Raw genomic sequence first — 23,086 nt, 5'->3', positions numbered from 1 at the left:
TACTTTTTAATGATTTGCAAGCATGATGCTCAACTTTGAGCAGAAAATACCCTGAAATCCCACTTTTGAAAAAGTTATATGTGGACATTAAGGTCATGATGTTCCCCATACCTTTCCTACTCAAATAAAAATAGTTTATATTAATGAATAGTTTAGGATGATCCACATATACTGAATCATAATATTAAAATATGAAGAAAATTGCTGAATGATAGAAAATAAGGGTTACATTTTGTTAGTTTAAGGCTGAGTAATGTTATGCTAATAATTTTATAATAATATAGAATGGGAAATGAAAATCAAATGATAAAAATCGGGATAAATGGGTATTGTTACATAACATTGGTTAAAGGAAAGCTAATGAATATGTCATATGGAAAGATATAAAAACTGAATGAATAAGTGCCTAAATCAGAGAATACCCAATTAAATATCCATCATGAAAAGGAGAAGAGCTTCCTGGTATCCAGGAACTCATTAACTTTGGCCCGTAATTGTCCCATATTATCTGTTTATTACTATGACTGTATAGAATATGGGGGACACTTGAGGACATTATGAATATCAATATTGTAAAATTGTAATGACTTATGCCAGATAGGCCATGTAAAGTATCTGCAAAAATGTTATAATTTGCCAGATATGATAATCTCATTTATCACCTTTGTATTATGAGTTATAGATATGTCTGTCTGTATTTCAAACTTGTGCTATGCTTCTGGGTGACACCCCCAGTAAATTTGGCATCAGCACTGCCTAGCCTGCTTGATGGCCTATTAAGGACCATCATCTATACAACTGACCCATTGAGAGAAGGCAGATACACCTTATGACTCAGCAAGGTATGCAGGGGCATGCCTACGGACAGAACTCTAAGCCTTTCAAGCCATGTGCTGGGCAGCTTGAAACAAAGGAAGCACAGGCTGCATGGCAAAAGACCATAAAAGGCAGCTGCATCTTCTTCATTCCTGCTTCTTATCTCTGGAGTAACTTTTCTACATAGAAAGCTCTGAACAAAGGACTGAATGACCCATCCAAGCTGTGCATGTATTCCAGAGGGACTTTCAAGCCAGCAAACTCACCAATACTGCTAAGAACCTGAAATATGGACTTTGAATCTTTGTATGTGACTGCTTTACCATTTAACACCTCTCCTCTTGTTCTTTTTTTTTTCTTTATAATAAACCTTTAGTTGTAGACACTAAAGGATTGGCTGACAGCGTGGAATTTTGGTAAGATCCAAACCTATACTGATCTGGTAACGTGGCTGGCCCTTTGGGGTCAGAAGAACATTTTGTATATGTGAGCAGAGTTATTTTAAATAACTTCTCACTGTACTGGACCTAGATGCTGATTGGGAGTCAGTGAACTGGAATGCAATAAGGGGCCTGTGATTTCTTTTTTTGATTCTTGATAACCAGTTTGGGGGATCAGAAGCACAGTTTGTGACTGGTTGGGGAGCTTAACTTCAGTGTTACTCACCAGTCTTGGGAGTATCTGCTCTCCCTTTTGCAGCCTGCCCTGACCTTGGCATTTCCAGTGAGGGTTGCGCCCAGGCACCGCTGGCTCACAATTACTAACTCATAAATATATTATCAGAAACTATAAATAACAATGATTTTGTCTGCAAATTTATTAATAAAGGTGAAAATTAAGTAAGCCTAAATTAGGTGGAATCATGCCTCAGTTTCCCACCTTATACAGTGCTTTCATTTAGTTCCACCCTTAATTGTACTAAATCCTCTGATTGGTGACCTCTTAAAACTGTCCGAAATGGTTGAAAGGTGGCAGCATGTTATTTTGTAACAAAGTTGTTGAAAGAAAGAATTAAAGGAGTCTGAAAAACTGTATTTTCTAGGTAACTTGCAATATTCAGTGCCATCCTTCCTTCCTCCTCACACATCACCCCATCCCTTTAAGGAGCACCCTTACAAATTTCCCAATCAAGTCCCCTATTAGGAGAACCCATACCCCACTATCCAGACTTTTCCACCCTTTGCTTTCTGTGGTGTGAGCGATGACACAGAAGCTTATTACAGGAAGGCTCATCTATCTTGTGAAAGTTGTCATTTATCACCCCAGTTTAGCAAACCTCCACATGCAAATTTCATTTCTGCCAATGAAACCCAGACCTTCTGTCACTAAAACAAACCCAACTCCCCAAAGGGAGATATTTCCTCTGTTGAAATATTTCTGTCAGCAAAAAGTCAGTGTAGTTACTGCATTACCTGTGCCAGTACAAAACATTTCCCCAGCTACAGTACTACTATGCCTCTGCCAGGACAGGGATTGCTCTCAGCACAATTTTGAACTCCACTGACCAGGGTTCAGAGTGGTAATGGTTATAGGTTTCTTCATTTCATTTCAGACAAACGTAGGGTGACCAGACAGCAAGTGTGAAAAATCGGGATGGGAGTGGAGGGTAATAGGAGCCTATATAAGAAAAAGACCCCAAAATTGGGACTGTCCCTATAAAATCGGGACATCTGGTCACCCTACACAAATGTAACTCAAGACACAGAAGACCATTACTCCCTTAAATCTGAGCATAAATAATCTGCCAGTGTACATAGATTATATTTTTATATTCTTTATTACAGATTAACACATTTACCTTCAACACACCCCTTCCTTGCCATTTCTATCCTGCACACATGCATCACTTCTCACCTGCTCTGATTCAGTTTTACAGTCAATCCCCTAAAGCTACATTCTTCTGGGCCTTTCCCAAGTTCACCTTTACATTGATGATGCATTGTGAAGCCCTTATTCTCAATCCTTGTTCCCTTTTCCATACCTTTCTATATATAGCTGAAAATATTTTAGATAGATCTATAAGATAAAGCGGTGAGTACCTATAATTCATACTGCAATGTAAAGCAAACAGTAGAAGGAAGCTATAAATATAAGCAGTGAAATCTCTCCCTTGTATTATATCTCTCTGCATGTCTTTGTGTGGTGTTGCATGAGGCACTACAGTCTTTTAAATAGAATATAGTGGTTTTAGGAGGTAAAGGACTTGTTAAGGGGGGAACCAATTTTTAACCCATGTTCAAAGCTACCAGAGCTGTTACCTCCTTATTTTGAAATCTATTTAGATTGACAAAATCAGTTCAAATAACTCCTTTCCACCCCAATTTGGAGAAAACCCTATAAAGAAAAATATGTCATTGTATATTTGACTTTATTGCTGACACAATTATAATTTACAATGAAAACAAAAGTTCTCATCTTCCAAGGTTTCTCCAGCCCCAGGATATAGGTTGTTGACTCTTCTTTAACCCACCATTTGTCTCTCCAAGGGAAATTCCAATAGCTGCAAAATGAGGTAATTCGGTTCCAGATATTGTGCAAAGGAGAGAGGCTCAGAGTACAGTGTGCAAGGGGAAACTATTGGTGATCTGTAGAAAAAAGTCCCATTTCTGACCCTTTGGTGGAAGTGGGATTAAATCCATTAGTTAGTTTGAAAAGCCTGCCAGGATTGGACAGCGACAAAACACACAGCTTTTCTCCTTAAAATAGATTCAACATTACAAAGACTTTTCTTTCTCTATTCAGGAGAGAGAGAGAGAGAGAGAGAGAGAGTAGTGTGTTAGGGGGAGGGGTGATATTGAGAAAATTGTTGCTATGCTAAACAGAAACTACCTGATTTTTGTTTGTTTCCAGTCAGATTCGTCGGCCATTAGGAATAATATTTAAAATCTGAGCAAAAATGACCTGGAAAGGAAGGAGATGGGAGAAGAGAGGATAATTTATCATATTGTTGCTTTAGTACACTTGTTAATTGAATTCATTACTTGTTAATGTTCTAATGCACCCCTATCCCAATGGTACTGCTAGATGTTTTAAAAGTAGGGAATGTTACTTTACATTAAGATTTTTTTTAATAGACTCAGAAAATCTCAGCAAAAGGAAAACTTAAACTACGTTATTTCCCTGCTTTTCCCGGCCCCGTAGTGTACGTCGTACTAACAACTATCTAGAGAAGGAAAAGTACAAAAAAATGCAACGCTCTCGTCCCCCTCCCATACTATCAACCTTAGGAGAGTTAAATGATTTTCGATAGGCTAAAAAGATGTGATTGTCTGATCAGCCAATGATAATGCGGATCTAACTCTGATCAACAGAGAGACAAGACGTGACGGGATGACTTGTCAAGTCCAATAGGAAACGAGGAAAGAGAGGTTCTTTATTTGCATGAGGTTATATAAAAGAGGGGCAGCAGCGAGTTTCACCCGTACTGATTTTTCTGAGAGTGTGTAGCAGACAGTTTTAAGGAAGAGTAAGACTACATTTAACAGTCTAAAAATGCCTGAACCTGCAAAATCTGCTCCAGCTGCAAAGAAGGGGTCTAAGAAAGCCGTGACTAAGACTCAGAAGAAAGGAGACAAGAAGCGTAGAAAGACAAGGAAAGAAAGTTATTCTATCTACGTATACAAAGTGTTGAAGCAAGTTCATCCGGATACTGGTATCTCTTCTAAGGCTATGGGTATAATGAATTCTTTTGTAAATGACATCTTTGAGCGTATCGCTGGGGAAGCGTCTCGCCTGGCGCATTACAACAAGCGCTCGACTATAACTTCCCGGGAGATCCAGACCGCTGTGCGCCTGTTACTACCTGGCGAGCTGGCCAAACATGCTGTGTCTGAGGGTACCAAGGCTGTTACCAAATACACCAGCTCTAAGTAAACATCTGGCTAACTAAATCTGTAACCCAAAGGCTCTTTTAAGAGCCAATCATATTTTCATTCAAAGAGCATAGGATCACTAACAAGTATCATTTTGTATTTTTCAAACTGCATCAAGTCGTTTGTGAAGGGGTAAAAAATCAGGCAGGCATTAAGTCTTACGTAACTATTTCCAAGTAACTTGTTAGCAGTTTTTCTTCCTAAAATTTGTGCAGAAAAGGGGCCTGGATTCTCTTCACTAATTATAATAAACAAGCACTTGTATTTGCTACAGTCTAGGTGAAAAGATTCTTATCACTTCTCTAAAAGTGATCAAAGCCACCCGTTACTGAAGTAGCATAATGATTAAGTGGTATTCAGGCAACATCTTAGCAACACATTAGGCTTATTATGTATAAAATCAGTTTTTAATTTTCTGGGATCTGTTGGTTTTCAAACTAATCATTTTTGTCACTCTTCCCTAATATCTCATTCCTCCCTACCATCTCCCCATGCCTGAAAACTTTTTAGTTGTCAATTTCTTACATCAAGACATTAAAAAACAGTTTTCCTTTTATTTTCAAAGCACCTTTTCCCTATTTAGCCATAAACTTTCATTTGGCCACTGTATAGATTTATGGAATTACAGATAGGTTAGCCATTCTGAAGAAGTTTGTTGAAATGGAATTTTAAACAAAACGCACATAGGAACCAGGATCAGATCTGATTACAGTTATAGCAACACAGTTATTATTCTATTACTTTATACTATAGAACCCTTAGGTAGTAATCCTCTAGGATTTCACTATGATCCATTCTCACCTATTTAGCTGGCAGGGGCACAAAAAGTTTGGTTATGGTATATTCTCTAAAATGGTCAGTTCCATTGCCTTTTTACTTTCATGGCTGAGAAGCTAAGACGTTTTGTAGGCTTGAAAAAGGGACAGTACAAACTAAAGACGTAAATGAAGTTTCAGTTAATTGGCAGGAGTTGGGGGTGGCCCTTTCTATACCCTGGATGAGCTTTAACCTCCAAACCTATAAAGAGTTGGGCTCGATATTTCAGGACATAGCCACGAGAATGGGTTATCAAGGTCTTTCTTTTCCTGGTCTCAGCATAAATAGCATAATCGAGGATCACCCTTAGATGAGGTCAGAGATACATTTCACCACTACAGCAAACGCGGTGACAGAAAATCGGTAATACCTGAATATTATTTCGAGGCATTTTCTGTGATGCTTAAACCCACTTTTACTATGATCATTTTCTCCTTTACCACGTTCAAACATTTTATTAGACATCTTCAGTAATAACAAAATGACTGTGGGCTGCTGACTTGCATAGCGCGTCTATGAAGAATCCGACCTGATTGAAAACTGAGTGAGATTTTTGAACGGATGAAATGATACTCCTACTCCTTAAAGCCAGATATTGAACATACACAGCCTTCTTTGGAGACAAGTTATTTTATCATTAGAAAACTAAACAATAACTTTATTTTACTCTGTAAATATTGAACCTCATTAGTATAAAACTCCTCTCTTTCACAATCACACTTGAGATTATAAAGGACATAAGCAGAGTAAACAGATCCTTTATACGGTGCTGGTGGCCCTCTGTCTGAAAGGAAGAAAAATAGAAGGCATTTGTATCGCTTTAAAAGTAGCAAATTAAAACATAAAAGAGAATCAGAACAAAGATATTTTTTACGCGTTCGAGGAATCACGTGATTTAAATGTTCTCCCCTGTCTCCGGGAGTGCTGCTCGTGCTAAGCTTTCTTAGCTGGAAGAAAGGAAGTAGTAATAAAGTTCAGGGATACAGATTCGATCACTTTGAAAATGATATAGTCGGAACCCCGAGCCACACACACACACACAAAACAACCCCCCCGAAAAAAATAGGCGGTAGCAGATGTGTGATAACGCGATAGGAAACCGGCCACTGATCATTGTGAAGGGGAAATCACGATGAACTGGGCGGGCTTTTCAAATTTTCACATTGTCCAATGACATTTGGCTTCTTCGAAACGGCCAATCAGAGAAGAGAGTTTAGTTATAAATACCGCCTGAAACTTACAGATCTTATTCATTTCAATTCATTCGTTGTGGTTCAACGTCTTTTTCACAGGGACTAAGTGTGTTAACATGGCCAGGACCAAGCAGACTGCTCGTAAGTCTACTGGTGGCAAAGCTCCCCGTAAGCAGCTGGCTACCAAAGCTGCCCGGAAGAGCGCGCCTGCCACTGGGGGAGTGAAGAAACCCCATCGTTACCGACCCGGCACTGTAGCCCTGCGAGAGATCCGCCGCTACCAGAAATCTACTGAGTTGCTCATCCGCAAATTGCCCTTCCAGCGCCTGGTCCGCGAAATCGCCCAGGATTTCAAGACCGATTTGCGCTTCCAGAGCTCGGCCGTTATGGCCCTACAGGAGGCCAGCGAAGCCTACTTGGTGGGGCTCTTTGAAGATACTAACCTGTGTGCTATTCACGCCAAGAGAGTCACCATCATGCCCAAGGACATCCAGTTAGCCCGGCGTATCCGTGGCGAGAGAGCTTAAAGGCTGCAGATTCTAGTAACAAAAAGTACTCCAAATGACCCAAAGGCTCTTTTAAGAGCCACTACACGCACACTGAAAGGAGCTGTAACCTGTTCCTAGCGTCCCTTTTTCTAAGTACGAAACTTCTTTTAGAGCTTTATTTCAAGTGAAAATTGCGGACTAAATATACAGATTATATTAAAAGCAGGAGGTAGTTTACTAATCCTGTAACGTTCCATTCTCCAGCTATCTCCACCTTTTGTGATTTAATGTTAAATTTAAATTCATTACCATAACGCGCCTAAATAAAAAGAAATTCGCTATTTAAGATAGCGCCTTCTATTTATTGTTTTGTTCATTTAAAAATATTGCATAATCCCATTCTAATGTAAATTTACAAGTCTTTAGATAAAAATTAACAAGGTTAACTGAATACCCAAAAGCAGTGCTTATTATAAACTGAAGATGATCAGCACTGCTTCGTGCTGCTAAGTGCCCCTGATAAAACATCATTTTTATTGTATTTTTTTTTTAAGGAAATAATGCATTGCTCCAAATGGGTACATCTGTGGAAGTTCAAAATAAAGTCAAGTTTGAAGCTTTATAAGAAATATTTCACAGCAAGTAAGTTCGCATCCTCCAAAAAGTCTTGTGTTCAAGCTATAAAAGCATAAAAGCTCCTCTTGGTGGAAGTGTAGCAGCTTTTGGAAGAGCCTTGGGGTAGTTTTATAGAGTTTCATTGTTTTTCAAATTGCCCAGAAGACGGTTGGAATGTTCTCAGCCCTCTCACCTCGGATACGCCGGTTACACGGAAGGAAGCAAATGTCATTGGACAATTTGAAAAATTGAAAAGCCCGCTCTGTGCTTAGAGAAATACATCCCTCCCTCATTGATTCCTCACAATAAGCTCATGGGCCTAATACATGAATCTTGCGCTTCCCTGAGTGGCCCCTTTCTATTGTTTCCTCTCTGTTTTTTTTTTTTTTTTAAACAAACACTTTCACTCTACAGCATGCACTCTCCTGTATTTCTTTTTTGTTTCTTCTGTTATACATATAGGTGGTCAGGGATTTAATTATGACTTTCAAACTGACCAAATCTGTGAACATGAACGTTATTCAGCTTCCTCTTCTTTGGTACTAGCAATCATCATGAATAGGGTGACCAGATGTCCTGTTTTTTAAAGGGACAGTCCCGTTTTTGGGCACCTATTACCTTCCCTCCCCTCCCCACCACACTGTCCCTTTTTTTCACAGTTGAGTATCTGGTCACCCTAATAATGAACCCCAATTCCTGGCGAATGGGAGGGTAATCAAGTACAGGATTTGAATGCATAGAAAAATCCCTTCTCATTTAATTTTGTTTTAATTTGCATATTTTAAGATAGTTATATCCTACAGTTCTTCTCCTTGGACTGAGTGGCACACACAGCTCCTGGAAGATCTGTTTACAGTACTCTCTTTCCCTTCATCCTTAAAATCTAAAATCTGAGGCCTTGGCTACACTTGCAGATGTACAGCGCTGTGAGTTAAACCTGACTTCGTGCAGCTGAGTAGGGAGAGCGCTGCAGTCTCTCCACACTGACAGCTGCCCAGCGCACTATTGTGGCCACATTTGCGGCAATTGCAGTGCTATTGGGAGCGGTGCATTATGGGCAGCTATCCCACAGAGCACCTTTTCCCATTCTGGCGCCATGGGTTGTGGGAAGGGGACGTGGGTGCGGGGGATTCTGGGTCCTGTTCCAATGCCCCGTGATGCATTGCTTCGCATCTTAGAAATCACTTTGTTTCCATCCACCTTTGGCACCATCTTTCAACAGTTTCTGTGCAGCGAAATCTGTCTACGGGAAATGGAGTCCGAACTGCTGAGGTATATGCTGACGAGTCTCTCCAGCACGTCATGTTTGGCTATCGAACTATTCCTTAAGATCCAAAGTGACAGTATTAGTGAGGGTGAGGATTCCGACGATGCTATCAAGACGCGTAATGCGTACGACACGAAATTGCTTGTGGAATTCACGGACATGCTCAGCACCGTGGAACGCCGCTTTTGGGTTCGGGAAACAAGCTCTGAGTGGTGGGATCACATCGTCATGGAAGTCTGGGATGACGAGCAGTGGTTGCAGAACTTTCGGACGAGAAAAGCCACTTTCATGGGACTGTGTGAGGAGCTTGCCCCCACCCTGTGGCGCAAGGACACGAGATTGAGAGCTGCCCTGCCAGTGGAGAAGCGGGTGGCTATTGCAATATGGAAGCTGGCAACTCCAGACAGCTACCGGTCGGTCGCAAACCAGTTGGGAGTGGGAAAGTCAACCGTTGGAATCGTGTTGATGGAAGTTTGCAAGGCCATTAATTGCATCCTACTCAGAAGAACCGTGACTCTGGGTAACGTGCAGGACATAGTGGATGGCTTTGCACAAATGGGGTTCCCTAACTGTGGAGGGGCGATAGATGGGACGCACATTCATATATTGGCACCACCCCACCTACGATCCGAGTACATTAATCGGAAGGGGTATTTCTCTATGGTTCTCCAGGCACTTGAGGATCACCGTGGGCGTTTCATTGACATTAACACAGGCTGGCCCGGAAAGGTGCATGACGCACGCATCTTTCGGAACACTTGGGTGTTCAGGAAGATGCAGGCCGGGACTTTTTTCCCAGAGCGGAAGATCTGTAGGAAGTAGGGGAAGTTGAAATGCCCATTGTGATCCTTGGAGATCCCGCTTACGCATTAATGCCGTGGCTCATGAAACCCTACACAGGGAGCCTTGACAGCAGCAAGGAACGGTTCAACTACAGGCTGAGCCGGTGCCGAATGACTGTGGAGTGTGCCTTTGGCCGTTTAAAGGCCCGCTGGCGATCTCTGTATGGGAAGCTGGACTTGGCTGAAAGCAGCATCCCCGCGGTTATATCCGCGTGCTGTGTCCTCCATAATATTTGTGAAGGGAGGGGTGAAAGCTTCACTCAGGCATGGACCTCCGAGGTTCAACACCTGGAGGCTGAATTTGCACAGCCAGAGAGCAGGGCTATTACAGGGGCCCAGCGCGGGGCTGCAAGGATTAGGGATGCCTTTGGGGAGCAATTTGAGGCTGAAAACCAGCAGTGATATCTGGTGCCCTGCACGGGAGTGAAGTGCAGTAGTTCCAATCTTTAGGAATCAGTGTCTGCTTAGCAGACAAGCAGACTTGCAGTGCCTGTTTATTTCCTGGGCTAAGGAGTCTTTTACTTTATGCAATAATAAAGAATGTTTTCAAAGCCGAATAATCCATTTATTGAAAAGAAAAAAAAATATTTATTGAAAAGAAACAAGGGGGTGGAGTGGGGAACAGTGCAATCACAGATTCGAGTATGTCCTGTCTGGTGTGCTGTGCAGTGAGTGCTGCACTTCAGGGCAGCTATACTGCATGGTGATGGGGGTTGAGTGCAGAGGGTAAGGGTCGTGGTCTTCAGGGTTGGGTGGTGAAGATACTGGTGTTGGAGGCAGCGGGTGGCGTGAAGAACCGTACGTTGGGGAAGGGGTTGGAGGTGACAGTGGGGCACAACGGACAGAGTTTTGGGACAAGGGCTGTAGTGGTGGGTGGTGTTTGCGTTTTTGGTACTGCTCCTCTTTCTGCATGGCTACCAGCTCCTGGATAGCATCTGCTTGGCGCTCCAGGATGCTGATGAGTCTATCAGTGCTTTGCTGCCGATGCGCTGCGTTTTCCTGGCGGATCCTGCTTTCTATCTCCCTCCAGTCCTGTGCCTTCTCGTTCTCTTTAATAGATTGACGCATCACTTCTTGCAGCATATCTTCTTTGCTTTTTCACGGTCTCTTCCTGAGTCTTTGCAGTCTCTGAGCAGGTGATAAGAGGGACAGCTGAGGTCTCAAGTTTGATGCAGCTGTATAGGCAAAATGCAACATTTAACAGAGGCAGCATTGTTTATACCAGACGGAGTAATGATTCCCCCCGCACTTAAGGAGTATAAAACACACAGGGTCTACACAATAGCATAATTTTCCCATCCGAAACAGAGCATGCACATCCCACGGGAGCCTCAAAATGGTGAGTAATGGGGACTGATTGTTTCAGGGCTGCACTGTCCTCTGCATTTCTGTGCCTTGGGGAGAGCCAACAGCTTCAAGGGGCACCTACACTGAACACTGTCCCAACATTTTCCACAGGAGTTCGTCCTGGATGATATCTCACTGCTGAGGGTGACCTGGGAAGCAAGGGAGGGTCTTCTACTGCAATGCGGCTTCTGCCCTGGCCCATATGCAGCTTGCCTGTGTGCAGCAATGGTCCCCCCACCCCTAGCGGCACAGTGGTGTGGACATGTTAGCCTGGCTGGGACAAGGACCAGGGTGGCTCTCCCTATAAACCTGCGCAAGCGCATTGCACACGTTCTGGATGAGACATTTGAGGGGATTACCGAGGCCGATTACCGCGATGTGATAAACCACATCAATGCACTATTCCGCATCTAGGCATGCATGCCTAACCCTCCTCTCCCAAAGAGCCCGCACCAAAAAAATTCCTTCCCGAAAAAAAAACCCGCTTACTGGGAACCTGCTCTTCTGTTTGTCCTCCACCAAGTACCGACCACTGTGACTGGCTACCATCCTTCTGACTCGAGAAGAGCTCCTGGCTGCATGGCTCCAGGGATTCCAGGGTGTCTCCATCTGGCCCACCACCATCACTCCCATTTTCATCCTCCTCCTCCTCCTCCTCTTCCTCCCCCCTCCGGCTCTGAAGTGTCCATGGTGGTGCTCGGAGTGGAGGTGGGGTTAACCCCAAGTATCGCATCCAGCTCCTTGTAGAATCTGCACGTCGCGGGGGGAGCACCCGAGCGGCCGTTTGCGTCGCGGGCTTTGCGGTAGGCACTCCGCAGCTCCTTGACTTTAATCCTGCACTGCAGGGAGTCCCGGTCATGGCCCCTTTCCATCATGTCCTTTGATACCTTCCTGAAGGTATCGGAATTCCTACGGCTGGAGCGTAGCTGGGACTGGACAGCTTCCTCCCCCCAAACACTGATGTGGTCCAGCAACTTGCCATTGCTCCATGCTGGGGCTTGCTTGGTGCGTAGAGGCATGGTCACCTGGAAAGATTCGCTGATAGCGCTCCACACCACGCCGGGCTAAGCAAACAGGAAGGGGATTTTTAAAATTCCCGGGGAATGTAAAGAGTCGGTCACATGGTTGGTTACCTGAGGCCAGGGCAGTAGAGTTTGAACTGATGACCAGAGTGGCGAGAACAGGCATTGTGGGATACTGCCGAATAATTCTGGAGGCCATTCACAGCGCATTGGGTGGCCACACTGCACTCGCTATTCCTCTCAGAGAGGTGGAGTACATGCAGCGCTGCAACCAAGAAGATACAGCGCTGCAAATGCCTTGCCAGTGTGGACGGGGAGTGAGTTACAGCGCTGGGGGTGGCTTTACAGCTCTGCAACTCACAAGTGTAGCCAAGGCCATAGATACTTAAAGGTAACAAAACTTCTCTGCACATGGCAGATAAATAGGTTAGCATCCTGGAGATTTAGTAATTTAAAGGGTTTCATACTATAAACTAATAGAAAGAATAATTGTGTCAATGTGATTCCGTAATCAGATTTAATCCTGGTTCCTGTGCATATTTTGTTTTAAATTCCACCTTATTGAAAGTTCCTCAGAACAGATACCTCCCCCCGCCCCCAACTTCACAAACATGTTCAGAAATTAAATAAGTTTATGGCTAAGTGAAAAAAAACTGCTTTGAAAATACAGAAGAAAATAGGGAAATTACTTGATGTAAGTAATGAGTTGATTTTATGCAGCTGCACTCTCTAAGGACTCTCTTCAGGGACAGAGGGAGGATGGGGAGAAACAAGAGATTTGGGTTATAGTATCTAAGATTTTTAGTTAGTAAACCCAGTGAGATTGCAACAGTTTAATTTTGCTTTCTATAAGCATGATTCTGATATGTTGAATTAATGTTAGGTGAATACCAGTTTAATCATACCTTCATTTCAGCAGTGTGAGGATATTAATCATTTTATACAATAGATAAGAAACCTATATCTTCTAGAATATTATGACACTTCAAGTGCTTATTTACTGGTAGCAAAGAGAAATCAGGCTTTCTCTCTCTCTAGATATGGTGTGGGAATAAAGAAATTTACAGACAACTTGCCTGAGACTAGAGTTTTGTAAAGCTTCCTCACTGTGTATTATTAATTATGATAATGAATTATTTACTTGCAAGCCACTAGATGCAGTTTGAAAAACACAGTCGATAGTAGTAAGTGATGTTCTGCTCGTTGAATGAGAAGGTGGATGGCTCTTAGGGCTTGTCTACACAATCGGCCAGATCGATGGGCAGCGATTGATCCAGCAGGGGTTGATTTATTGTGTTTAGTATAGACGAGACAAATCAACCACCGATCTCTCTAGTGTCAACTCCAGTACTTCTCCTCAATGAGAAGCGCAAGGGGAATCGACAGGAGAGCGTCGACATACTGCAGTGAAGACACCACGGTAAGTAGATCTAAGTACATTGACTTCAGCTATGTTATTCACATAGCTGAAGTTGCGTAACTTAGATCAACCCCCTCTCCCCGTAGTGTAGACCAGCCCTTAAAAAAGCCTTTGGGTTACAGATTTAGACAGCCTACTCAGAAACTATTTACTTAGAACTGGTGTACTTGGTGACCGCAGGTCTACACTACCGGGCTAGGTTGATGCAACACAAGCTATGTGAATAACATAGCTGGAGTTGACATAGCTTAGGTTAACCTCTTGCGGTGTCTACACCCCGCTGGGTCGACGGGAGAAACTCTCCTGTTAACTTAGCTTATGCTACGCAACTCCAGGTACGTGAATAACGTAGCTGGAGTCGATATACCTTTGGTCCAGTTACCACGGGGTAACTCTCCCGTCGACTTACCTTACCCTTTTGGGGGGCGGGGGGGACATTGGGGGGGTTAGAGTACAGGGGTTGACTGGAGAGCGATCTGCTGTTGATTTCACTAGACCCGCTAAATCGACCTGCGGTGGATGGATCTCCATGCATTGATCCCCCGGTAAGTGGAGGCAAGTATACCCTCAGAAACAGTATGTTTGGCCAGCTCGCCTCACAGCAACAGACTCTTACAGCAGTCTGGATCTCCCTGGAAGTGATGGTCGAGCGCTTGTTGTAATGTGCCAGACGAAACGCTTCTCCAGCGATAGGCTCAAAGATGTCATTTACAAAAGAGTTCATTATACCCATAGCATTGGAGGAGATGCTGGTGTGTGGGTGAACCTGCTTGAATACTTTATACACGTAAACGGAGGAACTTTCTTTCCTCGTCTTTTCTCACTTATCGCCCTTCTTCTAAGTCAGGGGTCGGCAACCTTTCAGAACTGGTGTGTCGAGTCTTCATTTATTCACTCTAATTTAAGGTTTCACCTGTCAGTAATACATTAACATTTTTAGAAGGTCGATTTAGTGGGTCTGGTAAGCTTTCTTACAACTTTTCTTAGGAGCAGGAGCAGATTTTGATGGCTTAGGCATGTTGATAGCACTTAGTTTATTTTTACTTCTCAATGCCTTCTACCTTTTTGTGTGTACGTTTCTGTCTCCAGTCAGCTCAAAAACATGCATACAAACTCCGGAGGGTGCCTGTTTATAGACATCTTGTGGAAATGACTATTCTCTTTCCTAATTTCATATTGCATATGAGATACATGATCCTTCATTAATGTCAAATGGAACCTTATCATTGGTCAGAATTAGATTCGCATCACTATTGGCTATTCAAACAATAGCTTCCTTTCAGCCTATCACAAAGCGTTTAGCTCTGAAAACAGAAAGGATATAAGGGCGGGCTGGGAATTAAATCGTGTTATTTTTTTTTTTTTCTGGAGAAAGTATATTACTGTAGTTAATTTCTAGAAAGTGCTGATCATGTCTGGTCGAGGAAAGCAGGGTGGTAAGGTGCGAGCTAAGGCAAAGTCTCGCTCCTCGCGGGCTGGGCTGCAGTTCCCGGTGGGCCGAGTGCATCGCCTGCTTCGCAAAGGCAATTACGCTGAGCGGGTGGGTGCCGGAGCCCCGGTCTATATGGCCGCGGTGCTGGAGTATCTGACCGCTGAGATTCTCGAGTTAGCTGGCAACGCTGCTCGGGACAACAAGAAAACCAGGATCATCCCCCGTCACCTGCAGCTCGCCATCCGTAACGACGAGGAGCTCAATAAGTTGCTGGGGAAAGTCACGATCGCTCAAGGCGGTGTCTTGCCCAACATCCAGGCCGTGCTGCTGCCTAAGAAAACTGAGAGTCACAAGGCGAAAAATAAGTAAAAACGACCAAGAAGAAACGGAAAATATTACTCCAAAAACCATTGCAAAGGCTCTTTTCAGAGCCACCCACAAAATCAAAAAAGGGCTCTGTTATCTTTCGCTTTCTCTCGATCTAGGAAAGAACCGGTAACATAAAGTAAGTCTTTATTTTCTTTTTGAAATAATTAATACTTGTAACATGGGGCGTGGATTAGGATATTAACGGAGCTGTATCAAACTAATAACGAAAATGGTAAAGGGAGTGTCTAATTGTCTCTTTAAGGGAATTACAAATGGTAGTTGTCATTAGCCAATCCTTTCACAAGGCGGGTTTTTCAAATTGAGAGCACAACACCATACAGAGGACATTGGACTCCAAGACTAGTCTGTTTTAGCTTGTTGGCACGTTAAAAAGTTTTCATAATACAGATTTCTAGCATAGACTGAACAATTATGGTAAGAAAGGAACAAAACACTTTCCTAGAGCGGTTCACATTCATTCATTCATTCAGAGTGGTACACGTAAATAAGTATTTTATTATTTCTCCCCCAAAATAAGTAAAGAAGGAATTGATTGTTTTATGGAAAGCATCAGGACATTGTTAGATTAACCTGGTATTTCAGCTCCTTTTGGGAACGGTCGGATGGGTGGCTCTTAAAATAGTCGTTGGGTTTATTTGCTTGAGAAGAGCCTTCTCAGGAATTTCACTGCTTGGGTGCCGCCGCCTTAGCTTTCCTGCTTTAGGTTTCCTTGGCGTAGACTCGGCAGTCGGGCTCGTAGCTGCCTCGTTGAGCTTGGCGGCTTTTTGGAGGGGGCTCCTGGCTGCTATCTTGACAGCTGCAGCTCCTGTGTCCCTTTCCCCCCTCCAGGGCTACAGCTTCTTGGCAATTGGTTTCTAAGGCTTTGCCACTGGCTTTTTCTTCGGCGCTTTTTCTTTAGTTTCCCTCGTCTTGTTGAGTTTAAAGGAGCCAGAGGCACAAGAGCCTTTGATCTGGACCAAGATGCCCTGGGTCACCAGGCTATTGAGTTTCAGCTTGAGGCGGTTGTTGCTTTTCACCACATCGTACCCTCCAGCTGCCTGAGCCTTTTGAAGAGCCATTGCTTTGGTGACGAGCTCGGTGCGAGAACTTCCGGGGTTCGCTGCCTCCTGTTGCTTTTTTTCGGCTTTTTAGCGCAGTTTCCTACATACTAATAGCGAGAAGAATGGAGGGGAAGTACAGCTGGTACCTGTTTGTTATACAGCTAGAGCTGCTCTGAGATTGGTTCGCTGCGAACTAGAAAGAACTTTTCTCCTAGCTCAGTTTCTTTTTTTTTTTAGTTAAAAAACGTGTACTTTTGTACAATATCTGCCACAGAATCATCTCATCACACAGCCGAGTGAAGGGGAAACAGGGTATTTTTATTCAGTGCAGCTTCCCGTTGGAGACACTTAAAGATGGACCAGAGACAGAAGAAACTTGTGTTTTTTTTTTCCCCGTGGAAATGAAATCTGAACCGTTAGAAATAAAATTACAACTACAATGGAATCTTTTCCTTTAAAGAGCTTTCTCCAGATCTGTGTAGCAAGGCAGGGATTCGAATTAATCTGTACAGTGCAAATTGATGTAGAAAAGAAGCAACCACACAAGCCCTGTTCCTCAGCTTTGAATATGGGAGAAGAATTAATTATAGAAAACTTCTGCTAATATGTCGGAAACTGCACCTGTTGTTGCTTCTGCTGTCTCTGCTCCCGGAGCAAAAGCCTCCGCTAAAACGCTGAAGGTGTAAAAGGACCCAACCTGCATCAGACCCTCATTGTTCTAGATACTGTACCAACATAGAATAGGAGATTATCTCTGCCCCAGAACCTACACTCTAAAAAGACAGGACAGAAAAATAGTTATCAACAAACAACAAAAACTTTTTGGAGGATTAGGGCTGGAGCAATGATGAGAAATGAAGAATGCCTTTGCATTAGAGTATGTTTTTTTCTGAGGCTTCCCATGATATTGCTGCGTAAGTATCCCTGTGAGCCAAGGCACCAGGGTTGGGGAATCCCTTCAAATATTGACTGCTTGGTGCAGAGACTGTGTCCCCATCTTTATCATAGACAGATACTTTAATTTGGACCCATTAGGTCACTCACCTTCAAGTTTTCCAGGTCTCCTCCTACCACTTACACAAAGCAATCAACCTGCATGCACCCATCTCGAATACCCTCTTCTATTGGACAAGGGAGGAAGAGTTTTCAATTAAACATAGGACTTTTTTTTTTTTTTATTAAATCACTTCCTTTCATACATTTTTGGGAGGGGTGGTCCAGTGGTGATGGTTCATGGAAATATGTTTTCTAGCTTTTCAGATCCCTTTATTTCAAGATGCAAATCAAAAAGACAGACAAAAAAATAAAAGCATTTAAGGGGAAGCAGAATTTTAATCTTATGCTTGCAATACAGGCCTGATCTACTCTACAAATTTAGCTCACCATAAATCACCTTGAGTCAACCTATTTGTGCATGTGTCTATACTCAAATTTGTCTCTGGGCAACATAAACACTGTGCTATGGCAACACAGTCAACCACTTCCCCTAACAGCATGAATCCTGGTTGACCTATTGAAGTTGACCAGTTCCCAAGTGTAGACACTGCATGATGTGTGTTGACCCTAACAATCCTCCAGCAGCTGTCCCACAATGCCCAATTCCCTGAGACAGTGATGGCTCTCTGGTCACTATTTTTAACTCCACTGCCCAGGGGTCAGAAATGGGAAATCCCCATCCCTAACCACATAAACCCACCTGCCATGTATTTTTGAAATGCCTTTTCCTGATTGCACACCTTGACCACGACACCTAACAGCTCTAATTTGTTGAGTGCAACGGCCCAACCAAAGATGCCTGCTCCACTTACTAGATGTGCTTCTGCCTGGTATAGACAAGAAGTACTGGATTTTCTACACCTGTGGGGAGAAGAGGCTATGTAAGCACAGCTATGGGTCAGCCCTAGAAACATGGATATCTCTGAACATGAGGATGCAGGCTAAGGGACATGACAAAGTTCAGTAGCAGTGCTGCATGAAAGCAAAGGAATTCTGCAATGTATACCACAAGGCCAGGGAGCACAACAATTGATCTGGTGTTGAGCCATTGACCTGCTGCTTTTACAATGAGCTGTATGTCATACTGTGAACAGCAAGGAGGAGGGGAGAGACATGGCAGGGGGTTCCAGCCATGCCACGACCCAGGACCTGATCACAACTCTACCATAATCTACCCAGAACCAACAGTCTGGCACAGATGAACCCGATGAAGGGGAAGAGACCTCAGGTAAGTGTGCCTGTGCATTTTCCCTTACTATGCTTAATTTAAAAGATGGCACCTGGCCCATTCCCAAGTTAATAAGACAAACATACGAACTTTTCATTGTTTTACTTGTATGAGAAGAGGTAGCAGGATAAGAAACAGAAGTAGAGTTGACATCTGCTTTTCATTCCCCTTACTGAGTTAGGCAGGAGGTAGGTGGGTATGTGGCACACTTTGTCTATGTACACAGGGATGTCTCTTTATCCATCTGAGAGATCTCAATGAAACTTTCATGGAGATACTCTGCAATCCTCTCCTGAAGGTTTCTAGGGATGGCTGCCTTCTATTTCTTCCTCTGCAGTAGGACATTTTCCCATGCCACTCTGCAATGACTTTGGCTGGCACCACTGCAGTAAGCAGGCACAAGTAGCAGCTGCATTCTATGTGGGCTTGCCTATTCTTATTACACACTGCAGCAGCACAGCTGCATTGGTGCAGTTGTGCCACTGTAACACTTCAGTCAAGAAGCTACTTTTGCTGATGAGAGGGAGGGTCTATTCCCATCGGCATAGGTACTCCGCCTTTCCATAGGTTGTTGGGCTGCACCAGGGGTTAGGTCAGTTTAACTGCATTGCTCAGGGGTGTGAATTTTGCCAGGGGCCTCCTCTTCTGTTTGCGCTTCACCAAGATCCGACAGCTGTGACTGGCTAGCCTTCTTCGGAGTAGAGAAGAGCTCCTGGCTGCATGAATCTCTGACCTCCGAGTCGTCCTCTGCCCCTGGGTCCCCCTCCACATCCTCGTCCAAGATATCCTCCTTCTGACTCGATCCACTCTTGACTGGCACGTGAGCCACCGAAGTATCCACAGTTGCCTTCGCAGTGGAGGTGGGGTAGCCATCAAATATCGCGTCCAGCTCTTTGTAGAACTGGCAGCTCGTGGATGCAGAACCAGAGCAGCGGTTTGCCTCTAGCGCCTTGTGGTAGGCGTTCCTCAGCTCCTTCACTTTGTGCCTGCACTGCAGTGTGTCCTGGTCATGTCCTCTTTCTGTCATGCATTGTGAAATCTGTCTGTAGATATCATAATTCCTACAGATGGAGAGGAGCTGGGCCTGGACATCCTCCTTTCCCCAAATGCTGATGAGGTCCAGTAGTTTGGCATTGCTCCAAGCAGGGGATAGCCTGGTGTGTTTAGCAGGCATGGTCACCTGGAAAGATGTGCTGAGACCACTGTATGTGTCACCAAGCAAACAGGAAGGGGACTTTCAAAATTCCCAAGGAATTTAAGGGGTGGGACTCATGGTTGGTCACCTGAGGGCAGGGCAGTAGAGTTCAAACCAATGACCAATGAGAGGTGAGAACAGGTATCGTGGGACACCTCCCAGAGGCAAATCACAGCGCTGTAATCTACCAGGGTGTCTACACTAGCACTGCGGCGCTGTAGCCCTGGCGCAGAAAGCTGTACACCTCTTGTCGGGGCGTTTTTTTCACAGCGCTGCAACTGCGCAGTTTCTGTGCACTATGTGGCTTGGCAGTGTGTACACCCCGGGAGTTAAAATGCAGAAAGCTGCTTTACTGAGCAGAAACTTGCCAGTGTAGACAAGGCCTGATTCTCTCCTTGAGGATTTGCAGCAGTCTGGTAGCATATGTGACTGCACTATAGGGTGGGGTTTAGTGTAGGTGATGTTTTAAAGGGAGTCCTTAGGACAAGGGTCAAGAGATGGTAACATCTTGCAGCTCTGGTTTGCACAGAGTAGGTGAAGTGGTTGAGAATCGGCTGTTTGTGGACAGCTGGTGAGACAAAGGACCAGAGTAAATTAAGTTATCACATGGTTCATTAATTTATCACCTCGTTCTCCTGGCCACATATTGTGGTTTATATAATAAAGAAAAAAACCTACAAAATAACCTATTCTGAAGTGGGGCTCCCTCAGTCTCTCCTGTGGAAGGTGTTCTACCGTGCATAAATAATGAAAAAGTGATTAAGGTAGGGGACTAGACCAAGGGTTTTTACCTCTAAGGAGGGTGCCCTAACCACTGGACTAGAAGTCATGCTCTCGCTCTCCCTGGCCCAATGACCATGCAGTATGGAGAAATACTTAAATAGTCTCTGGGTAAGCAAGACAGAGAGCAAAAGACTGAATAACTCTGTACTCCAGTGGTTAGGGCACCCCCCTTAAAGATGGAAAGTCTGGGTCTAGTCCCCCAGCTCTAATCTCTCTTTTGTTTATTTTATTTAATTAAATTCACAGGGGAGCAACTTCCATAGGAGAGACTGAAGGAGTTCCATATTAGTGTATCCTATAGCTAAGTGGTTAATGAACCCTCTTGAGAGTTATTATTATTCACACTTTATAAATCACACCGTTACTTGTTATAACACATTCTTATCTCTTCCTGAAGACATAAAAATAAGGAAATAAAAAAGTCCTTCAGGCCAAGCTAAATATGATCAGCTAGCACATGCCTCAATAAGGCCCAGCCAAAATAGCTGCCTACAGAAACATATCAGAATGGAAAAGTAGAGAAGCAGAAAAAAAAAAAAAAAAAAAACCATGAACTTGAAGAAGATGCAAATGCTATTAAAGGAGGTGATCTTAAATTTGCAGTGGAAACTGGAGATGCTGTCAGAGATCCCGTTGATATTGGTAAAATGTGATAGGTTGAGCACACAAAACTGAATTTCAAGAGGTTGCAGGAGGAGGTTGAGAAGCTGAGGCTGCACCAATGGATGGATTATCCTGCTTTGGTTGGTAATTAGTACTAGCATGGTGTCTGCTCTAGCTACAGACAGAAACAGCTATATTAATACACCAGGGGTATCTGACTGAACTTTGACAATGTTTAACATTCAGTTCCCATTTATTGTGTTAATACAGAGGTAATATTTTAGACATGTTTACAGGTGGGCTTGTTACTTGATATCTCTTTGTCCAGTACTGAATGGAGAAAGCTGAGTGTCTACTGGCAAGTTCTACAGCTTTCCCTGTGCTGGAAAAAATAATTTGCTCTTCAAGCTATAAGTAATCCTGAAGTAAAACGGACAGCAATGATCAACAGTTATATTTTTTTTATTTGTTATGTTGTTTGTGTGTCATTAGTAGTAAATATTGAAATGTTATATCATTTAAAAATTCTTCATCTTGATAAACAATATCCATCAAAAGGCAGAAGGAAATAAGAAATGGGAAAGGGTGGTGGATTTCTTCACAATTTCTGAAAAGCCCTTCTTGTCATTTTTACCCATAATTTCTAAAGATCTGCAGACTTAAAGTAAAATTGCATTGTTTTGATTTTGTGAGTGATGTGAGTGTATATAGCATTAATTTCTAAGTATTGTTCCCAATGTTTATATAAACAATTCAGAAGTTCACCATTTCTTGACATAAAACAGTTATTTCTGGCTATCAGTTAGAGGAATGAGTTCCTTATTTTGGAATAGGTAAGGAGTCTAGTTTTCTGAGTGAAAATTTCTGCACTCATTCAAATCAACACTCACAGTATTGCATGTACTGCAGAAGGAATATTACTTTATATCACCAAATAAATAAATTTAATACTTTATTAAACAAATATAGATAAGATAGGTAGCGACCAGCACTCTAAGATGACCCCGATTCTATCTTTGAATGAAATAAATGTGTCCTTCATGTGTCCACTTTGGAAAAATGTCAGCAAAGTTAGGGACAAAGAAGAAAAAAGATGATAGATCAGGAAATCTGATTGGTCAGATTTTGCTGCATCCTGCAAATCCTACAAAATCAGACAAACATTTTGAAACAAAGAAACAAACAAAAAGCAACAGATTGAAATCACTTTTATTGTAAGACCCTCCAGAAATGAAAATACCAAAATGGAATATGAAAAATACAATAAAATTCACTTTGAAAGGGGCTCTTATTTTCAGCAACTCACAGAAGCAACTGGTATTGTCCAAAAATGTAGAATTTCATTGTCTTTATAGTTAGGCAGGACTTAATAACATGACTCAGTATAAAAAAAATGAGGAATTATTATAGAAATTATTTTTTAAAATCAAGTCTTGGGGACTCTAAATAGAGCGGATGGGAGAGTGGGCAAAATGAGAAGATCCAATATCCCACTTCTTTTCCTTTAAATCGAGCAGCAGCATCATACAGACAGCAGCAAGTAGTGGAGGGAAAAGGAGAATGAAAATGACTAACTTGCCATTTTCCAGTCTCCATTCAGGCCATCTCCCAGTGACTACACACAGACTTCCTCCACTCACATTGTCATTTCTTTGTACACATTGTATTATGGAACTAGTAAGTAATTTGAAGATGTTTTCATGGCAAAGATGGTAAGGGAC

At 43.0% G+C, this 23,086-nt stretch overlaps 3 protein-coding genes across 3 annotated transcripts; all 3 read left to right on the top strand.

Moving 5' to 3' along the window:
• The first annotated feature begins 4,249 nt into the window (after positions 1 to 4,249).
• On the top strand, positions 4,250 to 4,689 carry LOC117879261 (histone H2B 8-like). Its single transcript, XM_034774327.1, has one exon. The coding sequence runs from the start codon at positions 4,309 to 4,311 to the stop codon at positions 4,687 to 4,689; it is 381 nt and encodes a 126-aa protein (XP_034630218.1). The 5' UTR covers positions 4,250 to 4,308.
• A 2,094-nt stretch (positions 4,690 to 6,783) lies between these two features.
• LOC117879199 (histone H3) lies at positions 6,784 to 7,259 on the top strand. Its single transcript, XM_034774220.1, has one exon. The coding sequence runs from the start codon at positions 6,814 to 6,816 to the stop codon at positions 7,222 to 7,224; it is 411 nt and encodes a 136-aa protein (XP_034630111.1). The 5' UTR covers positions 6,784 to 6,813; the 3' UTR covers positions 7,225 to 7,259.
• Positions 7,260 to 15,109: 7,850 nt separating this feature from the next.
• Positions 15,110 to 15,602, top strand: LOC117879227 (histone H2A.J-like). Its single transcript, XM_034774267.1, has one exon. The coding sequence runs from the start codon at positions 15,110 to 15,112 to the stop codon at positions 15,497 to 15,499; it is 390 nt and encodes a 129-aa protein (XP_034630158.1). The 3' UTR covers positions 15,500 to 15,602.
• The last annotated feature ends 7,484 nt before the right edge of the window (positions 15,603 to 23,086 follow it).

The sequence above is a fragment of the Trachemys scripta genome, chromosome 1 (genome assembly GCF_013100865.1).
Source record: "Trachemys scripta elegans isolate TJP31775 chromosome 1, CAS_Tse_1.0, whole genome shotgun sequence".
In the NCBI taxonomy this organism is placed as follows: Eukaryota; Metazoa; Chordata; order Testudines; family Emydidae; genus Trachemys; species Trachemys scripta.
Note: the sequence above shows the minus strand (reverse complement) of the source record. Positions and strands in the feature narration are given on the sequence as shown.

Bases quoted from the DNA above. Each gene is read 5' to 3' on its own strand.
- LOC117879261 (XM_034774327.1), top strand. From the start codon at position 4,309: ATGCCTGAACCTGCAAAATCTGCTCCAGCTGCAAAGAAGGGGTCTAAG.
- LOC117879199 (XM_034774220.1), top strand. From the start codon at position 6,814: ATGGCCAGGACCAAGCAGACTGCTCGTAAGTCTACTGGTGGCAAAGCT.
- LOC117879227 (XM_034774267.1), top strand. From the start codon at position 15,110: ATGTCTGGTCGAGGAAAGCAGGGTGGTAAGGTGCGAGCTAAGGCAAAG.